The following is a 21,316-nucleotide window of genomic DNA, read 5'->3' on the forward strand; positions in this document are numbered from 1 at the left end:
AGGTCATGCACAAAAAAAGGTTGTGTTTCAAGCCACGCAACGAATGGAGATTTGACTGTGGGAAAGGATATCCACATTCATGCGGACCCTGAACTTGGCCTTACAGAGCAGATAAGAGCTGATTGTGCCTGCAGTGTCCTCTCGCTGAGGTCTACCACCTATAAAATAAATCCTGTAACGAAAGCAGATCACCTCATAATGCAGTGCTGGAAGGGGTTGATTCATCTAATATCTCTTGCTTACAAATGTACTGCGGGGTTACCATAGTTCAGGCAGCCTCATTAAAAGCAGTGCAAAACACGCAGAGCCTGAATGGAGATGAAATAAAAGCCCTATAGATGGCTGTTACACATAATCCATTTGTTACTATGCTTCAGGCAAACAAAGGAGCACATTGTTTATAGAGCCACTTTCTGGCAGCAGCAGGACAAATTCTTATATGATTCTAGTGAATATTTTACAACATTCAACAAAATGAAGAGCGCGCCTTCTTCATAACGGCAGTAATTCATAACTGGGAGAGGGATGAAGGCAGAATAGAGAGAGCGAGAGTAAAAAAGCGAGATCAGGTAGTTTGTAACAGCTGTACAGGGAAACTGAAGTTCTTACTGATTCTGAGCAGCCCGAGACCTGCAATGGAAAAGAGAAAGAATTTTTTCCATGATTTTACATGCATGGCATATAGTATATATAAAGTTTAGAATCCATTCCCTAACCACTAAATTCAAGGGGTTTATAATTTTGCATACCAGTGGGTGACAAAGTCTCACTAAGTTTGGACAGACAAAAATAAGAGGATATTCTTGAAATAAAAGTTGGCCAGACGCTGAAAACCACAACGGCAGGCAGTAAACGAAGCAATGAATTTAACAAGTATAGGACCTGCCTAGTTACACAATGAAAAAGTTTAAAATAAAATGCCTATTTCTAGTTCTACATTTGGCATATATGTGAAGGCTTTTTTCCACCCTAACAAATGAATGGAAAACATAGTTTGCAGTCTGCGTATTATTTGCTTTCTCATACCCTGGGTTAAATGATGTCCATGCAGATTTAACAGGGACCTCACTGGAGTCACACCAAATGCTAAGCATGCCAACCTAAGTGTCAACCTAGCCAATTAGCAACCGTTAATTCACATTTTTGACCACACCTTGTGTTCTTTTCCAGGAACTATGCCTTCAAGAGTACACTCTCATCGATCATCTATGTGAACAAAACAAGAATCCTGAATTGGGACTTCTAAAAAGACACTAAACACTTCTTATGCTGGCATAAAGGGAAAGATGGCTTTTATGCCTAAACAAAGGAAAAGCGTGGAGAGATTATTCTTCACGCTAAACATGCAATACACCACACAGAGCTAAACCCTTGGCAATTTAAGGACAGAGCACTGGTCTGTCACCCCGCCTACAGTCATACAAGGTGTTAGAAAAATTTATCACTTGAAAACAAACCTCAGAAGAGGGGACTCAGAGACACAGTCCAAAAAAACCCTACCATGAGGTGTTGTTTAGCAGCAGTATAATAACAGTCATCTTACTGCAGCTGAAGCAAGAGTTTTCCAACTCCCCTGGTCACGACATGACTTACCCCAGCTTAGAGGCGAAGGGGCAGGGTGTCTCTCACATCGCCTCGGCTCTCCTTTGGGAGGGGAGAGCAAGGCAAAGAGACCCTGAATGCGGTTAGGGGCCTTAAAAGGGAATCAACGTATCTGCAAAGGAAATGGCACACTGTGAGGCCCCGGCTGTGTTAATACTATCTTTGTCCCGTGAAGAGAAGTGGCGGCAAAACACAGCCTGGTGTAAAGATGTGAAGACAGCACTAGGGCACATATGCAAATTTCTGTGGGAAAACATCCCTTCAGAGGCATTGAGAAGCACTGACATGTTTTCACATAAATCATTAGGTAAGACAGGATCCTATTTTTCCATCCAAACGGCACTCCAGAAGACAGGGGGAGCTGAGGGCCACCCCTCTTCCCTGCACAAACAACCACTTTTGCCTCTACCCAGGTGATCAGATAGCAATTGCTTTTCTGTATAATTATACAAATGCAGCAAACACGATTAGGATCTAGAAATACTTTCTATTCTAGGGTCTTTATTGTTTGTGTATCTGGGGTAAATACTGACAATCAGGATACAGGAAGAGACACATTCAGATTTCCTAATTATTCATAATTTCTAAGTTCCCAAAATTATTTGAAGCACTGTTTGTGTCGTAGGCAGCTAATACGTTCAAGAATACAAACTCCAATGGGCTGGATTTCTGCTGCAGCAGGGAGTTCTTATGGACTAAGTAAGTAAATGCAGTGAGTGAGCGGGAACTTTTTCACCGTTTTGATTGGTCAAAGCTTAATTGCTGGCATATTCCGAACGATGGACTCCACTGAAAACTTGATTTGAACCGATACTACACAAAACACAACAAGCAATAGCTGACATTTAGCAATTAAATCAAAGAGGAAATATGATTCAGTGACCGGGAAAAACACTGGGCGTTAGATGGGTAACTTAAAAATCCTAAGTAGAGAGAGAGGGGCTGAGGAGAGGGGTGGTGGCCACCATCGCAGTGTTACTGCAATGAGCAGAGGCACCTACTGGGCAACCAGTGGGTCTCCAGCACCAGTGCCCATGCCCCGTGGAAAACCACCCGGATCCGTACCCTAACAAACCCCAAAAACGTGTTCCGCTCTCCTCTGCTGCCTCGCCAGCCTGCCGCCGACCCGCTCCCCAGGCAAACACACTGCTCCTGCCCCTCCTGCCCCGGATGGGACCCAAGAGAAAACTCGGGTCTCCTGGTAATAGGAATCCCTCCATCCATCCCTACAGCCTCACACGGCCACACATGCTGTGAATAACACATTCTGCTTCCCTGGCGGGTCGCTCCGAGGGGAGTGCATCACCCATACAAATATTTAGCAACAGTTTTCACCAGAAAATTCCCAGAATCACATTGGATGGGACTGGGGGCCGGGGGCAATATAAGTGATTAATGGGTCCTCTGCAGAACAAAACCTCCTCAGCTCTGTCACAAGATAGTTGCTATGGTTTTTTGACACCGCTTAGTAGCAATTCGCTTGGGGGGAGGGACTGGAGGAGGGGAGAAACACAAAAAATACTATAGAAAAATCCTCCATTGTACACTAGCAATTATTCTGTGCAAAATCCTGTGCCTGTCTAGAATTTCAAGCTCTGTATAAATACTTTCAATTAGATTTAAGAAAAAAAAAAAAACCACTACCAAAAAACAACAAATGAGGAGACTCTGTTAAGAACAGACAGCTTGAAACATGTCTTGTTAGCTATCAACAAAGTCTGTTAGAAATGTTGGAAGGTTTCAGCTAGGTTGATGTAAAAACAACATCAAATATCCCCTCCTGTGAGACTAAGTTAAATGTTCTTTGCAGTGACTCAATTAAGGCTAGGTAAAACGCACGCTTCATTGCAATCAGCTGCAACAACATCAGAATCTTTTAGCAGGATATTTTACCAAAGTCTCAAGTTTCAACTGGTTTAAAAAGGCTTTGTGGCAGATGTCAGTTTTCATAGGTGTAAAATATTCTAATATATGGGACAAGTTCCGCCTGAAACATCCAACAAAATAAGAATGAGAAGTTGGCCAGGGAAGGCTTTTCAAAGTGTCTAAAAATGGATGCTTCCCATTTTATAGGGCATAAAAAAGCCAAAGCAGCATGCAAGAGTTTTAAGGTACCCTACCCATCTGCAAGAAGAGTCTTTCTGCATGTATTTTGAACGACACAACTATAGGCTTTTATCACCACCCCCACTTGAAGGCAGATCCTGCTAGACTGAACGCTGGAGATTTTGCGTCCAATGATTATACAAGAGCCTGGAGAAAATGTCATCCTTTAGCAGCCTCAGCCATTTCTAAATAGTCTTGTAAGCTCCAAAACCCATGAGATGCAGAGTGCTCCACCTCCCTGGAAACACTGTCTAAGGATTGTCCATCTATAGTCAACAAACATCAAACCAGAAGACCTGGGAGCACAATTCATTTGGGTTTGTGTGCTTGAGTCTGTCAGTATGCATTTTTGTGCCATAAATCAATGCTATACAGGCAAACATCCAGAGTAGCTTGGAAGGGGAAGCAGGATGGCAGTGTTACCATGTCACTCTGGGCTACAGGGAGAATTATTCCAGGAAAAGCCGTAAACTGATACAGCTGTTCTACTACTGTGACCTGAGTCTGCTTGTTCAGTTCCAGGTAGGACTGCACTATGTCACACAGAAATAGTTTTTAGGTATTTTTGAAAACCCATTCCTGAATCTCAAGTAGGATTATTCCTTACTTTATTAATTAATTCATCACCTCACTGATTTCACTGCTCCAAAGTCAGTTTTTAGCAGCTGATCACCTGGACCACACGAACTACCATAGATTATATAGAACAAACAAAGCTGCTGCTGTGTATCCATCGACATGTACTGTGTTGGACCGGCAAGGTGTCAAACTTTATAGCATGTGGGAGAAGTTCTTGAGAATTTCTTAACAGTTTTCAGTAGAAAATGCTGTGTCGATACCAGAACTTCTTATATAAATGTAACAGTTCCAATGAAAATTTTAATTTAGAAGGTTGTTCAGTTCCAGGGTAGAAGGAGAAAGCATAGTCAACACCACGACAGACGCACAGCAAGTGCTTGAGGGGGAGGGTGGCAGACTCAGGTGCAAATCCCCATTTTGCGTATCTCCCTGCCTAAAACCTCAAGAAGGTCTTGGTTTTATTCCAGTGGGAAATATTGAAATCTCAGGATGCTTTTCAGGATGGGAAAAACTTTTTTCACCCAGCTCCACATTTGAAACTTCTCCAGCTTAATTATCCCTGATGTCTGAGTGGTTGCTTTAAAATCCAACAGAGTTTATAGGGTACAAGAACAAACTGTCCAATTTTCTTACCCAATGCAGGCTGGAAGATGCGATGGAGGAATATTTCAGTTATTAGCTGTAAAACATTTGACAGGTAGATTCAGATCACAACTTGACAGAAATGCAGATAACAGAAGAATTTTCCAGACAGGCGTTCAATATAGCTCTGTCTCTGAAGTCAACATAAATTACACCTGAAAAGCTCTAATTTGGCCAGATCTGTTAGCACATCCATGCCCTTTCTACTGCTTCACTAAGCGCTTGGGGCTGGAGTTTGCCGCATTTCCAGTGGTTTTGCTTTCAACATTTTTGGCTTTAAGCGATTCCCTTGTTATGATGTGACCACTGTCCTGATACCTACTTTCACAGAAACTGATGTACAGTGTTCAGTAGCAATGTTGATTCAAGCACACTGCATTTGCCATTCCCACAACCATCAGAAACTAATTAAGCATAATCATTATGCATAATCATTAAGATGGTTAGCATTTTTGGTCATTTCTTCTCCGAATTTCTACAGTTGTGATATTTCACACCCAGTGTGAAAACAACATTCATTTTACACTAGGCTTCTTTGCAGACCAGCAAATAACAAAACTGATAGAATTCCTAGGTAGGACAAGAAAGGTGGGGCTGACAGATGAATTATCTAAGGTAATATTTTCTTGTTGAAAGCTGTAGTGGTAAGCAGAAAAAAGCTAGCCTTCAGCTTTCGGAAAATAAGGAAGGAAAGCAACTAATCTTGTTTAGACAGTTACAGTCACTTTCATCATTGACACTGTCATAGTTCCTCTTAACTGGGCATGAGAGGGACTTCCAAGAGGTTTTGTTTTTAGACCAATGTGACAACTCACCTTCTTGAGATCGCCATTTCCACAGAGGGAACTTACATGACAGTGTTAAACTAGATACTTATTCTTGATGCTACGCACTCATCAGTTGTCCACACAGGAAATGAACCACAAGGGACTAAGTGTAATTAGTTACCTATTTCTGTCTTTAGACAACTTAAGTTCATCACTTCAATTTTACTAACAATATGTTCACTCACTGCTCATCTCCTCCAGTCATTTCAATTTCTTCAGGCTGGCAAGTGAAAAACAATAGAAATGATGAGATCACATCCAGACACTTCTGAGGGCCCCAATCTAAAGCAATTAACGTTGGCCTCTGGATGCACCTTCACTTTAGCTTGGATCAGGAGCACACCTTTGAACAAATAGAGTTTACTGATCAGCCCCACTTACTGTGCTTTTATTCATGTTGCAGAGTGCTCTTGGAAAGTGCTCTTTCAGATGCGACCGCAGTTGGCTGCTGCACAAGTGTACATCCAATGTCCTCCAACTGCTAATGAAATGTGTAGCAGTCACATCAGCTCCTCAGCACTGATTCTGCTGTCAAAGAAGGCACTCCCATTAGGCTGCAGTACCTGTTAAGGTAGACATAAGCTCAGACAGTTAACTCCAGGAGACAATTAAAAGCACAGAAACTAACTGGAAGGAGACACCAGCCTGCTTAGGGATAGATCTTTGGTGTCACATCACTTTTCTGCTGCCTAGCTGAGCTGGACTCAGAGGATCCCTTCTCTAGGCTCCAGTTCTTCCCTGGATGTGGGCTGAAACCTGCACCTACCGCAGGGTTCAGGATCCATCAAGTGGCATGGCCTTTAGCAGCCAGCAACCATTTAATACCCACAGAAAGCGTGCTACATGGCAGTACTGCTACAAAGAAGTAGCAGTACTTCCTTCAAAAAATACCTCCCTTCAAAAAGTAGAAGTTAAATCCTAGAATATTTGAGTACTCTCTCTGTCTATATGCCTCAAGTTTAATTGTAGACAAATGAAAAGCTTTTTACTCCACTAGGTGGTGTAATTTGTCTTTCTGCCAAACATGGCCTTACAAATACTCCCCCTAATCCTTCATTCAAGATGGGCCACAAGACACCATAGGAAAAGTGAAACAGGAATCTGGTCTACAGAAGCCAGAAACTTTATCAGGTGATGCCTCTGTGGCATTTTCTATGATTCCTTAAAAAAGCTTCTGTCAAGAAAGGATAACTTACCTTTATAACATTCCTAGATCCATGAAGGAATAAAGTAGGAATCTGAAACAAAAATATCGTTGCCGTCCTCTATTTCCCCTTACACCCAGGTGCCATGTAAGCTGTTCATGTGGTTTATCTCATGTTTTTTTACAGTGTAACATTCCTAGAAGCTCTCCCCTCGGCTTACGTCTGAGTGACAAGATGATGCAGTCAAACATACTCTTGCATCTTTCTGCACTTGCACTTGTGCGAGTATAGTTACACGCAGGAGCAGCAGAGAACGCTAGCCTGCGTAACAGGGTGTATCTTGGAGGACATACCCTGGCTAAATGTAACCCTGGTGGATATATCCATCTGGCTGAAACAAAAACAACCTCCTTGGCTGATGCCATCCAACTCCTGATTTCAACTGAAGACCAGATTAAAAGACAGTACGTCTGGATCATAGCTTGCTATTTAGACATTTGTAGGCACTTATTTCTTCATGCTTACTAAGTAACATCTACTGACACACATACACAAAAAAAGAAATCTAGGGAGCAAGATGCCCAACAACCCATCATCAGCACACCACTCTTCCCAGAGTTCTGTAGCTACTAATCTGCCATGTGGTTCAGCTCTCCCTGAAGTTCAGCAATAAAGAAGTCCTTAATGGAAGAATACAACTACATCATTTTTAGAGTGTTTCCAGGATGTCTCGTAGGTCTTAAGCTCAAACAGAAGTAACAGAACTCACAGAAACAAACCAGTATGAGAAAAGAGACAGTTGTTCAAAGCACAAGAGTGAATTGAAGAAAACCCATCTGGCAAACTGGAGGAAGCTCAGCTATCAGCTGCAATTGCCCTTATGCTATCCGCCCACAGCTTTGCTTGCTTGCCCTTGGAGAACAGATACTGGTAACAGAGGCATTTTTTCATGAACAAACCCATGTGAAACGCAACCAAGAAACGCATCCAACACGGAGGGAATCATCAGCTTTCAGCACTGAAACTTTCCGGTACTTCCTCACAGTCACAGTCTGTACAGAACCCACATTAATTCAGGTTATTTACATATCCAGATACATTTGTGATCAGCCAGAACAGATAGCTCTAAAGAGTTTACATGCACACCATTCCCTCTCCAAGCACAGAATTTAAAATAAAGGACGGCCTACAGTGCATTATTAATGGCATTTCTAAACATTAGTACCACTGGAGGATTTGTTTCTGAATGCAAATTTAACAAACCAACCATTTCCTCTGTGGATGATTGATGCATGACGAATCTGAGGTATCAGCGTCTACAGTTGTGAATACTACAGACTTAGCATATTTGTCCGGAAATATTCTGCTAAATATTTCAAGCTTGGGTGGAAACAAAACCAGAAAGTTCCTCAACAGCTACAGTAAAGGTTTTAATCTCATGAAAACAAAACAGTTAGCAATCGGATGTGTCTCATACCACTTCTACAGCTCCAGTTAACTCTGGAATATTATCTAGAGTCAGGTCTGGATGGTATTATACTGACCAAAGGTTCCAAAAGCATAGCTTTCGAAGTGACAGAAAAACAGGTAAAGGTCCTTCTTGGTAATACCCACTAGATAAATGGCCTTCTTAATATTATCATCTTGTGGACACATTTAATAACAAGAAGAGGAAGAAGTGGTCTGTGCAATTGCAAATTCATACATGTGATAATTTTCACATTAAGTACTAGACTGCTCTATGAAAAAAGAAACCTGAGAAACACCATGTCAAGTGCACATTTACCTGTGCTGCACAGAGAATGTACAAGCTATGTCCAATTAGTGATGTTGATCAATTTAAACCTGATGTATGTTCTGCTTCAAAATCTCACAGCAGGAGTCTTCTTGATAGCAGCATACATAGCTCTATCATAGGAAAAAAGCTCTTTGTGATGAACAAACACACACATTCTGAAAAAATGCAGTAAGTATTTACAGGATGGAGGTTTGTGTTCCATTAAGTCACTTTGATGCTGTGGTTAGAATATGCCCCTAAACAGAGGCAGATTTAAGGGGTTAAGAAGGAAAAGGAAACTTGGCACGGTGAGATATCTAACACTGGCATCGCATCAACAACATAACTGCACTCCAGTCTCAGCAAATGCAGGTTTTGCAGATTTCAGTTTGCAAATTGTGACAGCAGATGGTTGAAACTTGCCCCACACAAATCCCATGCCTGAAATGGCATTGACTACGTTTACACACCCTGAGAAAAAGAGACTTGGATTTCTAAAGAACTGAGTGAGTAAATTCTAATACCACATACTTGGATGCCTGTTACAGAGGGTACAGGACACTTGAAACAACAGCAAAGTATCTGGCCATTATTACATAGCCAATAAACTTTTATTTAGATGTGTAAGGAAAATATGCTTACAAGAAGAAAGACCTAGGGAGATTGATTGCTCCCCTGAAATTCAGAGAAGTCCCATAGGCTTCCAGTAAGGCTCCATCCGTGCTTGAGCGAAAGGATGAGCAGGTTCTTTAAATCACACACTAAAGTCAGTAACAGCATAAATTGCACAGACTTCATCTCCACGTTGCTTCCCGATTGACACAATCTGTGTATGAGGAGTAATCCAAATATTGGATTGCGCATATTTGGCAGGTCTTGCACCCCTCTTCACAGACAATGGTTTTATCATAACTCACAATGAAGTTACTGTAATACTGCTCAAACAGTGTACTGTGTGGCACAGACAACTGCTTGGCCACTTCATATAGGCTTTCTGGTTTCAAGTCTTCAATGCCGTAAGCTTTAGTAAAGATGTATTCTAATTTCCAGTTCGATTCATTTTTCTTGTTGGCATCTCTGAGGTCCAAGTAAAACTGCCAAAGATCCTACAGTTAAAAAAAAAAAAAGAAAAGAAAGAAAGAAAAAATAGGCATGGCTGTATTACTTTCTTCCCTGCTTCATTAAGTCTCTACAGTGATATATTGATTAGGAAGCTGTCACTCCTCATTATTCACAACTGAATAGAAGGTCACGTCCCACCCCAAGAGCTGGGCTTACACCCAAAGCTGGTACTTGCAGCGCGGTAATGGTGGGGGGATGGGGAGGAGAAGAAAAAGGAGCCACAAAAGGCAGCAGTAGCAGTGTTAGAGGTCTTTCCTGTCCAAACTGTAAAGCAAACTCCACTATGCTCATGTCTGCTTTAGGAGTGGGGCAAAAGGGTGAGAACCAGAAGTTTCTTTTCTGAGGGCACGGCTTGAGGGGCAGAATGGACAGAAAAAGAACAGCCCAGGAAGAACTTAAGGGAAAGGGAGAGATGGAGACGCAGGAGTGAAATCTGCACAAGAAAGGAGCAGCTTGTATTAGCATGGGTCTCCAGAGAGAAACCCCAGTCCCAGTCAAGCTGCACTATGCATTGTCACTGAACTCAGCGAGGTCAAGATTTTACCCTGAATTACAGAGAGAATATCCAAGTTATTCAGAGCCAAAATAATTATACAGGATTCACTTTATCTCCAAAAATCACATGAGACTACAGAATAGAAGTGTTCTACTTTTTTCCTTCTAAATTTTTCTATAATTTCCCATTAAAAGTATACACTCTATACAGGAAAGTGCATGATTACAAAAGACACCACATGGTTAAAAGTGCTTTTGTTTATCTGCTCTTCTACACCCTTTAGAAGCATTTCATAGACTGCATCCCAAAGCTCAGGCTATCATCAGCAAACAACATTGGTATGTAAACAAGCCCAGGATTTAGGTGACCCTTTTTCACTGTTGCAGAGATCCCTGCAAACAGTTTTAGAATTCTGCCCAGAAAATTTCTGACTGTCTTTGATTCTGCATCGTAAGAATATTCCATAGAGAACAGGAAGTACTGGGTAGTCCTGCAGGCACAGAGAGACTGACCAAGTTCTCTTTCAGATTTCATTTCCTTTGCCCAGGAAGAAAAATAATGAGTAAGCACCAAAGTTCCACCAATAGCCATAATGCTACAAAGGCTGACATCTCACTGTAATTTTTAATGATGCTATAATTTAAGGTCTTAAACAATGCTTTAAAATCTTTACCTACCAGCAAGCTATAATCAAGAAGATCATATTGATACAATCTGACACCAGGGTTATTGGATTCCATTTGCCAGACATTCTTCACTGGGGTTACAGCGGGTGCCACAAACAAGGAATTTACTGGTTTTTCTGCAGGAAAAGGGAAAGTGAGGAAACAGTTTCTTTTCGATCATGTATTTCTCAAGCAAATGTTTTTTTAGAGAAGCAACACAGCAAGAACCAGAGTAACTGGCTTAGATACGTTAGCGCTTTTTTCCCCCCCTGGATTAACTATAGAACTGTGAACTCCTTCTATACTTCCACCGGATAGACCAAAATCTGTGTAGAATACCACGGTACACATCTCAGTGTGTACCAGTTAAGTTTGTCCATACTAGAGGCTTTCCCCCAATTCAACTACCTGTGCAAAATGGGCTTGCCTATATGCAAGGTCTCTGTATTTTGCATATTTCTACTGAAGAAATATTCAAAACTTTTAGTTACTGTCTCCATGCTATATTTTACATGTTGCTTTATGTATTTTTTGCTTTATGTATTCATGGTGTTATTAGAAACACTAGGGTATCACCACTTGACCCTGACTTCACTCATCTAGACTAACCCAGCACCTACTATGTGAACGCTGATCTTTATAGCAACTGAAACATGAGGGTGCGTACGTGGATTTTAATTAGACAGAATATGCAGGTAAGTACATTGAGAGGTTCTCTGTGGAACAAAAAAGAAGCCCTAACTATTCCTTTCCCTGACAATATCACAGCAGTGAAATCACAAGGTCAGTCTCCAGATATGAGCGGAAGCTTTAAAAGCTTGGAAATCAGTAGATTCTTCTGGGGAAGGTAAAACGGAGCTCTGTATCTCAATACACTGATGTTGGCTACAATATTAAATTTATCTTGAATTCTCTGCAATTTTGTCAAGAGGAAAATGGCATGAATGGAAGGCAGCCTAAAACCATACAGATAAAAAAACCCTGTATTTAGCTACATGCAATTTCACTCTTTAAATTAATTCCATGATAATGCCATGTAAAAAGGTAAATTATTTAGAATACTGTTACCCCAGTCAGCATTTTGGGCATTGCTTTTATGAGTTCATATAAAACATAAATAAAGAGACAATTAATATTTGGATATTTTACATAAACCAAAGCAACGGACCTCTCGGCTGTTTTATGGTACACACACAAATATTTAACCTGTTACTTGTTAGAGATCTTCCGTTAGAGATGTTAGAGTTCTCCATACGGCCATGCCCATGCTTAAAAATAAGGGATTTCAAAGCAATAAACAAAACTTTCAAACCTGGGTGCTTTTCTTGAAGGGAAATTAGCTGATCTAAGAGATGCAACAGGCAGAGACTTTCCTTCCCCTGCCTCCTGCTTACCCTTATCTTAATTAACTTTGAAGCAGCAGGGAACTCAGCAGAGAGGCACAGTAATGATGCAGGAAACACAAGAACATAGAGCATGTCTGGTTGGCCTGAGAACATTCCCTTTGACACATTACACAATAGCAACTGGCTAGTATAATTTGCCCATGTCACTGAGAGAGCAGAGAGGAAAGACTAGAAATTCTTGTCTACTCATAAGCATTCATTAAAAAAAGAAAAAAAAAAAAAAAGGAAGCTTGGAAGCTTGGGGAGTCTCTTCTGACTTCAATAAAAAAAAGACAGTCTGCCTTGCAAGGTTCTCTTTGGAAAAAAAAAAATGGAAGTGTGCAAAGCTTGAACTCTTGTAGATAAATAGCAGTATTTCCCAATTCCCTTTTTCAATTCTTTACGACAGAGGTTGACTAGTAAGAATGTGCAAGAACGTATTAATTTGCTTTTAATCAAGAAGAAAAAGATGAAGGATTCAACAAGCATCATTACCTTCTTCATCCAGGAGGACCATGATACTATCTCTATGCGTATGTCCAAAAAACTGCCCCGCAATAACACTACTGTATCTGCGAAAAATCTTTACCAGTCTCTCATTGTAATACTCCCTGATAGCAGTAGTATTCTTTGCATATGGCAAGTATCCTATTGGTACATGTCCTATTATATATACCAAAGGAATTAGATACAGAAAGCACAATTAGCACCCTCATTTGAAACTTATGCTTTTAGCTGTAACTTAGAAATGGTTACCACAATTTCATAATAACGCTATCTCAGAAATGGCATTCTGAAAGCTTTAAATCATGACAGTTTTATTATACGAAATATAAACATTAAGAATGTTTAAATTCATAATCAGAAAAAAATAGGTGTTTTTTTAGTTAATTCAGTATATTCTTGGGAAAAAACTTCCAATAAATCTGTGTGTAATTTTAGGCCAAAGGAAAATCAATTATTTCAAATGAAGAAATAAGCTACTAGGGCAAGACTTACGATTTGGCATCTCAGGGGATAGTAAGAAAAACTTATGTTAGAATATTATAGAGCCTGCATGGTCAGAGAGTCACCAGAAACATGGAAGAACTGGTTAAAAACCCCTCTGTCTGAGGCTGAGACTTGGTTCCAACTGCACACACCAACTGATATGCTGCAGGGTTTTAGGAGGAAGGGAAACCTCTCCCTTCTCCCGACTGTAATACAATATTTTCAAAATTACAACACCGTAGCAAAATGTAAACATGTTTCAAATTAAACACTTTTTCTGGTCAGATGATGATCCAATCCCCGCACCAAACAATCAAACATGAGACTACAATTTATAACCTCACTTGAGAACCTGAGTATTATACAATGATTTATTATAACACTCAAATTATAGCAATTGCTGCAGCTTGGCTAAGTTTTGTCATTGACAAACTCCTTCCTAATTTCTAATTTTGATACTTGTAATTACATCAAAATATAAATTAAATATGCTAGCTTCTGCCTCAGGCCAAGGGTACATATTTTAAAATTGAAGGCTTGTTTATATTTTCGTTGTCTCTACATATTACTTCCTTTTTTTTTTTTTTCTTTTCAAAGTTTAAACAAATAATGCTGATGCGTTCTGTTCACAGCCCCTACCTTTTCCTTCTTTTGTGAAGAGGTTTCTAGTATTCCCTCCAGCCAGGCAAACTGGTTGGCTGGGTCAGTGATATTCACAGTTACACTGTTGGGGCTGTAATATAAATTTGTGTTCAGACTGATTATCCTGAGTGGTTGAGAGCTATCACTGGACTCAAACAGCTGTGTGTAGAAGCCACCTGTGAAAATAAGACCAATATCATCCAAAAAATTAAAAGCTTAAAAGCACAACTTCAGAATGAAAATACAGCACTGACAAAATACCCAGCTTTACTCTTCCTAATAAAATAGAATATGGCATGTTTATTCAAGCCATGCATCACCTTATCACAGCAGAACATCTTAAGAACGTGTTTTTAGCAACACTTTAGTAGGAGAAGTTGACACTGAATTTCTTATGAATTCTTGTAATTGTCTTTGCGTTTAGCTGACAGTTTTCAGATGCAGTTATCCAACTGACATGCAAGAAGCGCCCCGTAACATTTCTTCCATACTGAGAGATGCAGTAATTGTTAAAAAGTCCACATTGCTTGAAATACTGCAAATATAGAGGTTCCTCCAGGAAGAACTGTTTGAAAGTCATTTAACTTCAGACTGGAATACGATGAAAAGTCAAGCTCACGTTTTCCAGTTCAAGCTCCTGAAACTCTTCATGGCATATAGAGCTTCTTCAATGGGTGCAATTTCATAGTTCATGGACTTCTATAGAGCCATGGCAACAGAGTTACAACAATGTATCTTAACTTAAGGTCTGTCCCTTAGAGTTTTATTTTTCCTAATAGAGTTTCTACTTCCACTCTTACCCAGAGCTCCTTCTCATTCAGGACACAAAACCACAAATTACACTTTCAAATCCCTAACATTTCAGTGGATTAGAAACTGGGTTCAGTGCTTTGCTAAAAAGATAAATCATAATTAGGATATCAATATTCTCCCAGTTTTGTAATTTGGACACAAATATGATGCAATCAACAGTATAATCACCAAGACTATCATAACTCGAACAAATATGTGCCTATCAAAATCCTCTTAGATACATATATTGCCAAAACAGAATCGACATTTCATCAATTTTTTTTTACAACCAAACTTAAGTCTTCTGTCCATCATACACCTTTATCTAAAAAGTATTATGAGGTCTTGAAGGCAGTAAGATATTTCACATGCATTGGTACAAAGCCAATAATACTGCACATGTTACAAGAAGCAGTAATTATTGCACCAGAAGAGAATAAATGTACCCTGAAAATAAGCATTGCTATTCAAAAAGACAAGTAACTTCTTCCAGGAGAAGCATTACAGATAATCCATTGTGTTGATCCATCCTATGAGACTTAGCTAAACAAACAGGACAAATCTATAGAAACATTAGTTCTCTAAGCCCTAGCTTTACAATGCATTACTGGCATATTTTACCTTTTCTAAAGGTATTGATTGCTTCATCAGTTAGCCAGGGTTTCCAGAAATCTGCTACAGCATTGTAAACTTCACTGGTAGTTACAGGAAGCTGATCCTGTGAGAAAGCAGAATCTGCCTAAGTCTTAGCAATCAGACACACAGAGACACACACACACAAAAAAAAACTCACTAAATTATCCCACCTGACCTCTCACATAACACAAGTGTACCCAGTCATTACCAGAAGGAACTCAAGAAAGGAAAAAAACTTCTGAATATCCAGTATTGCTGATCAGGAACAAATGCCTGAACTTAGTCATAACTGACTGCAGGGCCCTGTTAATGCATTGGTAAACTAATGCCAGAATTATTTCAAGCCTTAGGAGCACAGCAGAGTAGAAAACCATACATTCTTCAAAATTAATATATATATAAACTGAAGATTCAAAGTCTAAAAATGAAGCCTCTTGGAGGAAAAGCTTGGAATAAGCTTCTTTTATAGAAGGTGAATTTTTCAAGCAACTTGGGGTTCATAGCAGCTCTCCAAAATTCCACTACAGCCCTCAGAAACGTTCTGGTGAAATTCACAAATATTCCATGATAACCTGTAGTTCTAGTAAAATGTAAAAGAAAAATTTTGTCAATGTTTTCTCCCTCCGGCTCTAATTAGGACTGTAGCACTCTTCAGTCTGAGCCAAGCAATGCCCAAGCGCCACAGCCTGGTAAGAGCCACGCTCTCGTCTAGCCCTGATAGAAAAATCCCAGCCTGTCCTTGCCTTTCCTAAAGTATCTGCTTGGATTCTTGGTGCTAGAAGAAAAAAAAAAAACAGAGGTCAAAAAATAGGAACAGTATTACAGTGCGTGTTTTCTTAAACATAAAATCTGACCTTTCTGAGATCTTTGAAACTAAACCTACGTTATTAGAGGCTTAGGTGCTAAGTCTCTGTCTAGGAGCAGTGCAATCAGAAGTCTGTTCAGACATTTGCTGCTTGCAGTGCACAGACACTAGTTATTAAGAAAGCTTTGAGCCATACCAGTTCAGCCAGAGCTAACAGTCACTAACAGACATAGCAAAACCTCATCTCAGATAAGAGGCTATGTTATGGACTGAAGGTGGTTTGGACCCAGGCCAGTCAGTGCTCTGTGAACTTGAGGATTAGACAGCAGTTTGGGAATTTGTTTTAAGCAGGGGCAAGGACGTGAAACAAATAAGACTATGCAGAAAGACCGAGGTCACAATATACGATCTGAAAGGTACCCCGATGCTTGATTAACCTGAGTAGTATTTTTAATAGGCTCCGCAAGAAAAATCACCCAAGACCGTTAAATTGTTAAGACAGACAGGTCAGAACACAATAAAGAGTAATAAAATTCCTCGGTGCATGGTGAGCACGCAGCTTTCACACTTGCTCTGGAACAGCCTGCAGTGTGTGGCTTGCTCCATATTGCTTCCAGTCTATGGGACATTTGCCAAGCATGTCCATATGAAAAACAGAAATGTCATCAACAGCCAAAAAAAAAAAAAAAAAAACAAAACCCAACTCAGCAACCTGAAATGACCCCATAGTGGGGAATTTCTGATCCCATGGTCTTTTTCAAACAGTAACAGAAAAGTATGTCAGTTCTGCACGTTGGTGAAGCCTGCCATTTCACAGCACAGCAACACAGAAACACTCCTGTGCGGTGTTGGGCAAAGGGAACTACAACAGTTATTCCAATCAGCAGCCTGCTTCAAAATACTGTTTGCTGCCTGTCTGCCCCTCTTGACCATCTTTTTTCTGTCTTCAGATTTAATTTCACAAACAAAACTCATACTTGTTTGAAAAGCGACTACACTTTGTCTACAAGGTTACTGCATACAGTTTTTTTCATCTATATCAAAGGAGACGGCTCAGTGCAACTATTCTCTGTTCAGATTTTTTAAAAAACAAAACAAAATGAAAACAAAACATTGAATGAGACTTCAGTTAAGGTGTGATCTATCAAAATACTTTACGAGGGGTTTCTGGTGAACCAACCCAGCCCCTGTCAGCGCATATGACAAGCTGAAGCTACAATACCAGAGTAAGAGCATGAGAGACTGAAGTTCCAACTTGGTTTGTGCACTCACATTTCCGAGATATGTTTAGCTCTTATTTTGCCTCTCACATTTCCCTTTCCCCTCTCTGAGCACCTCTGTTACTCCCTGATTTGGGAATCACTAACTCCAGCAATGATACAGGCAATGATACAATCACCTACTACACCAAGATACACCATGGTAGGCCTCATGAATAACACAGAAAGCTGCAATAAAAGCCTTTGGTGGTGTGAAGGGGTGTTACTGAATTCCCATCAGGTATTTCAAATAAAATATTTTAGTTGACCTGCTCCACATCCCTTCCGATCCCCTCAGATCCAATGACAGAATTTGCTTCTCAGTCCTGTTTGCTGCCAGAACAACCCGCAATATGCTTTAAAGGACACATGAAGCAACTGTTTACTTTTGAGCTATGCCAAGAACAATATTCACAGAACACTGAAAGTAAAAAAGCACTGTCCTCAGCTGCAATGGCACACACACACCCAGTAAATTATCAATGCAAATATTTCTAAGTGTCCAATAAGGAAAGAAAAAAAATACCTATTTTTAATAAGTGGGAAAACTGTGGGAACATTACAAAAATTCTGCCATTACTCTGATAAAAAAATCCAGTGATGTCAGCAGACATATTTCCAGTAGGCCTTGAATCTTACCACGGGCTCACAGATACATTAAGGATGTAATTTCTCTTAGATTGAGTTATTGTACACACATGCATGACTTACACAGCAAGAAAAAAAAAAAAAGTGTGTATGAGCCGTGCTGGTTCTAAGCCATGAAGAACAATTACCAGTAAATTTGCATGACCTCAGGCAAGGTACAGATTTTACCTGGCATCAACATTTGCTTGGGTAACTTAACACAGAGAGACAGATGAACTTTCTGTTCTTGATTGGAATTATTTATAATTTTAAATGCTAATTGGAGAACTGTAGAATAATGTTTCCAGAATAATAGTTACATAAATTCAACTCATTTTTCACACTTGCTTTCTGAGGGGTTAGCAACACACTCAATATGACACATAAGCAAATTTCTAACTTGTTTTACCTGTGGCCAGTAGTCATGATTGCCCAAGGCTGGGAAAACCTGAAGATCTGGAAAGAAACTACGAATTGTAGAACTCATATTGCCAATGATGCTAATGACCAACTTTGTGGAGAGTTCTTTTACAGGAACATGAGGAGGGCTATCTCTGAAAAAGGAAAAGGCTTTATTAACAAAGTTTTACTAGCAACATAAGGAAAGACAAAAAATTCTGCAAACACATCTACATTCAGCATGTATGTATATATAGACTCTTTAATTAAAATCATAGAATTGCATGAAACACTCTCTGTAAAGGATATTTTAAAAAAAAAAGATTTAAAATAAAAAAAACAAACAAGTAGACTAATGTTTATCAGATGATTCACATTTATCATAACTAAGCTTTCTTAGAAATTAAATTAATTCAACTCCATCATTTTGAGTTACTGGGCAGTTTGGGTTATATAACTTCCGGCATCTGCACAATCTTGTAAGTTTATTCTTCCCCTTTTAACAACACCCTGTTGAAAATTAAGTACAATAAGGTAAGTGAAATAAATTAACCACTTGCCTTTACATATTCATATTGCTTAACACCCTTCTCCCAGCAAAATTAAGTGACGTAACACATATAACCTTTCCAGCAAAAAAGACCCCGCTATTGATAAACAAACTTAGTTCTCACAAACACTCAAAGAACTAATGTCTTTGATAAATGATCCATCGATGCATGCCATAAAAAATTATGTGATGGTAGAATGGAAAATTTTGCTATGGCAGAAGGGTAAATTAATGCTGTCTTTTATGAATACCTAGAAAGTAACAGGGCATGGTACTACTAAGCTACTCATATGCCTCCCTTTCACACTTCTTTCTCCAGTCCCACTGCTAAGGCACACAAAGCCTCACAGATAACACCTGTGTGTGAGAGAGAGTATTTTCTAATAAGGGAGATTGGCACATTTGAAAACATAAACGTTTTACTCAACAGGGGGCTACACACATCCAAAATACTGTAAAAAGCGACTGTGAAACCACACTTCCTTTAGAAGCAGATGCAGCTATGAGTGATAGTAATGAAGAGAGAGACAGCATCCACAACACTGTTATTTTCCCCCTGCTAGCCCCTGGTCTACAATCCATACAGGCACCAAACCTAAACAGTACCTTTATACACTTTAAAAAAAAAAACAACAAACAAACATAAGCTATAGTATTGCTTGATTCTAGTTACCTCTTACAGAGCCAAATAAAAGTTAAAGAGTATCTTCTAAAAAGGGATGCACTTCAGATTTAATGACCTTAAGACCTACAAAGTTCAATACCTCCCATCATAATTCATTCCTGTCAGTTATTCCTCTGATCTTTCTTTTTGCTTTTTCCACTTCCCACCGTCCCTGCACCATTTCTATTAACTTACACTAATACACTCATGTGGTAAATGTCCCAATGGACAAGTCCAACAATATCCAGAAATTGCTACAGACACAATGTCTTCCTCAGGCCTTATATTCTCACTCAGACTTCCACTTACTACCCATTTGGACAACTAAAGGGAGTATTTAAAAGTAGCATTCGTGAGATACTAAACTCGGATCTGTTGGTGCAAATATAAACTTGTGAATTACTGCACTATATGGTTATCCAGCTGTCAAAAGCTTTAACTGCAAAGTGACTTGCACACTTACCCCGTCCAAATCATGAACGAAACCTGCTGTTTTGAATCCTTCATGAATGCAAATGCTGACAAAATAAGCTGATATGGAGAATCACACAAAAAGTCTCCAAAAGGGCCTGGGTTGGAGGCATTGGCTCCTTTGGAAGAAGAACAAACTTTGGTGCGATCAGGGGTAATGTGGTAAGTCGGATCTAAATGTAGGTCAGATACATGCCAGAACTGCCCTATTTTCAGAAAACAAAGATTAAAGAAAATGCATTATTTGCATTTGAACTGGATATACATGGGTAATGCCAGGTTTGCTCCAGTTTGTCTACTGCTATTCCTCTTTCAAGTTTTGAAAAGGAGAATAAATTTAACAAATGGTTGATTAGCCCATCTGATAAGTGCAGGCAAGCTCTGCATTCCTGACAAGTCCTTCACGTAGTCTGCTTAGCAAAACTGAAAACAGAATCAGATGCATAGGTTTAAGCTATTCAGCAGAAAAAACAATGGAGGTTGGTAGGGACTGGAAAATCAGCTCCTTTTCATTAATAGCAATTTGGAAACTGGAGAGTAGAGGTGATAGAAGGACTTCTCCACTCCACCTGAAAAGAGAGGGAGTTGCATTTTTATTATTTTTCCAGACCTTCCCTGGCTGGAAGCTACTATAAAAGATCACAGCCTAAAAAGAAAGGCCTGAAACAGCATGCGTGCAAAAATTTCAAAGCTCCTCTTCTCCCCAGCAGCCACAGTAGCAAAGAGACTGGGCTTCTCACCAGAGAGCGGTGTGTGTCAGCCTTACCTACTCACTACTTTCCAGGCTGACACATTCTCAGCCACTGCTACTTAGCACCGCATGTAGAAAGGAGCAAAGAAGTATACGAATATGGTGAATGAGATGAATTAAACTTGTATTAGACTTCACGCTGCATGTAAAGTAACAGTCATTTCTTTCTGTCAGTTCCAAAGCGCTTAGGAAAGGCACACATGTATGTGGGGTAGCGGTTGTGAAACGGGGACAGATATAAATTGATTTTTCCCAAGGTCACATGCTCGCTCTGGGGCAGAGCGGGCACCACCGCGCCGCCGGCCCCGGCGGAGTTTCAAGTTCAGGAAGCGAAGCCAAACCTTCGCCAACCTGCAGCGCCGTGGCTCCCACCAGCAGGAGGCA

At 39.9% G+C, this 21,316-nt stretch overlaps 1 protein-coding gene across 1 annotated transcript in view; it reads right to left on the reverse strand.

Annotated features, from left to right (window-relative positions):
* Positions 1 to 9,193: 9,193 nt before the first annotated feature.
* SMPDL3A (sphingomyelin phosphodiesterase, acid-like 3A) overlaps positions 9,194 to 21,316 on the reverse strand; it is a 15,548-nt gene continuing 3,425 nt past the window's right edge. Inside the window, exons 2-8 of the mRNA XM_009883262.1 lie at positions 20,174 to 20,387; positions 18,507 to 18,651; positions 15,392 to 15,488; positions 13,977 to 14,154; positions 12,842 to 13,023; positions 10,974 to 11,098; positions 9,194 to 9,784 (exon numbers count right to left, since the gene is read on the reverse strand). Coding sequence (XP_009881564.1) covers positions 9,473 to 9,784; positions 10,974 to 11,098; positions 12,842 to 13,023; positions 13,977 to 14,154; positions 15,392 to 15,488; positions 18,507 to 18,651; positions 20,174 to 20,387 — 1,253 coding nt within the window. The 3' untranslated portion in view covers positions 9,194 to 9,472. The remainder of the gene's footprint in view (positions 9,785 to 10,973; positions 11,099 to 12,841; positions 13,024 to 13,976; positions 14,155 to 15,391; positions 15,489 to 18,506; positions 18,652 to 20,173; positions 20,388 to 21,316) is intronic.

Source organism: Charadrius vociferus, unplaced genomic scaffold, assembly GCF_000708025.1.
Source record: "Charadrius vociferus isolate BGI_N301 unplaced genomic scaffold, ASM70802v2 scaffold230, whole genome shotgun sequence".
Taxonomy (NCBI): Eukaryota; Metazoa; Chordata; class Aves; order Charadriiformes; family Charadriidae; genus Charadrius; species Charadrius vociferus.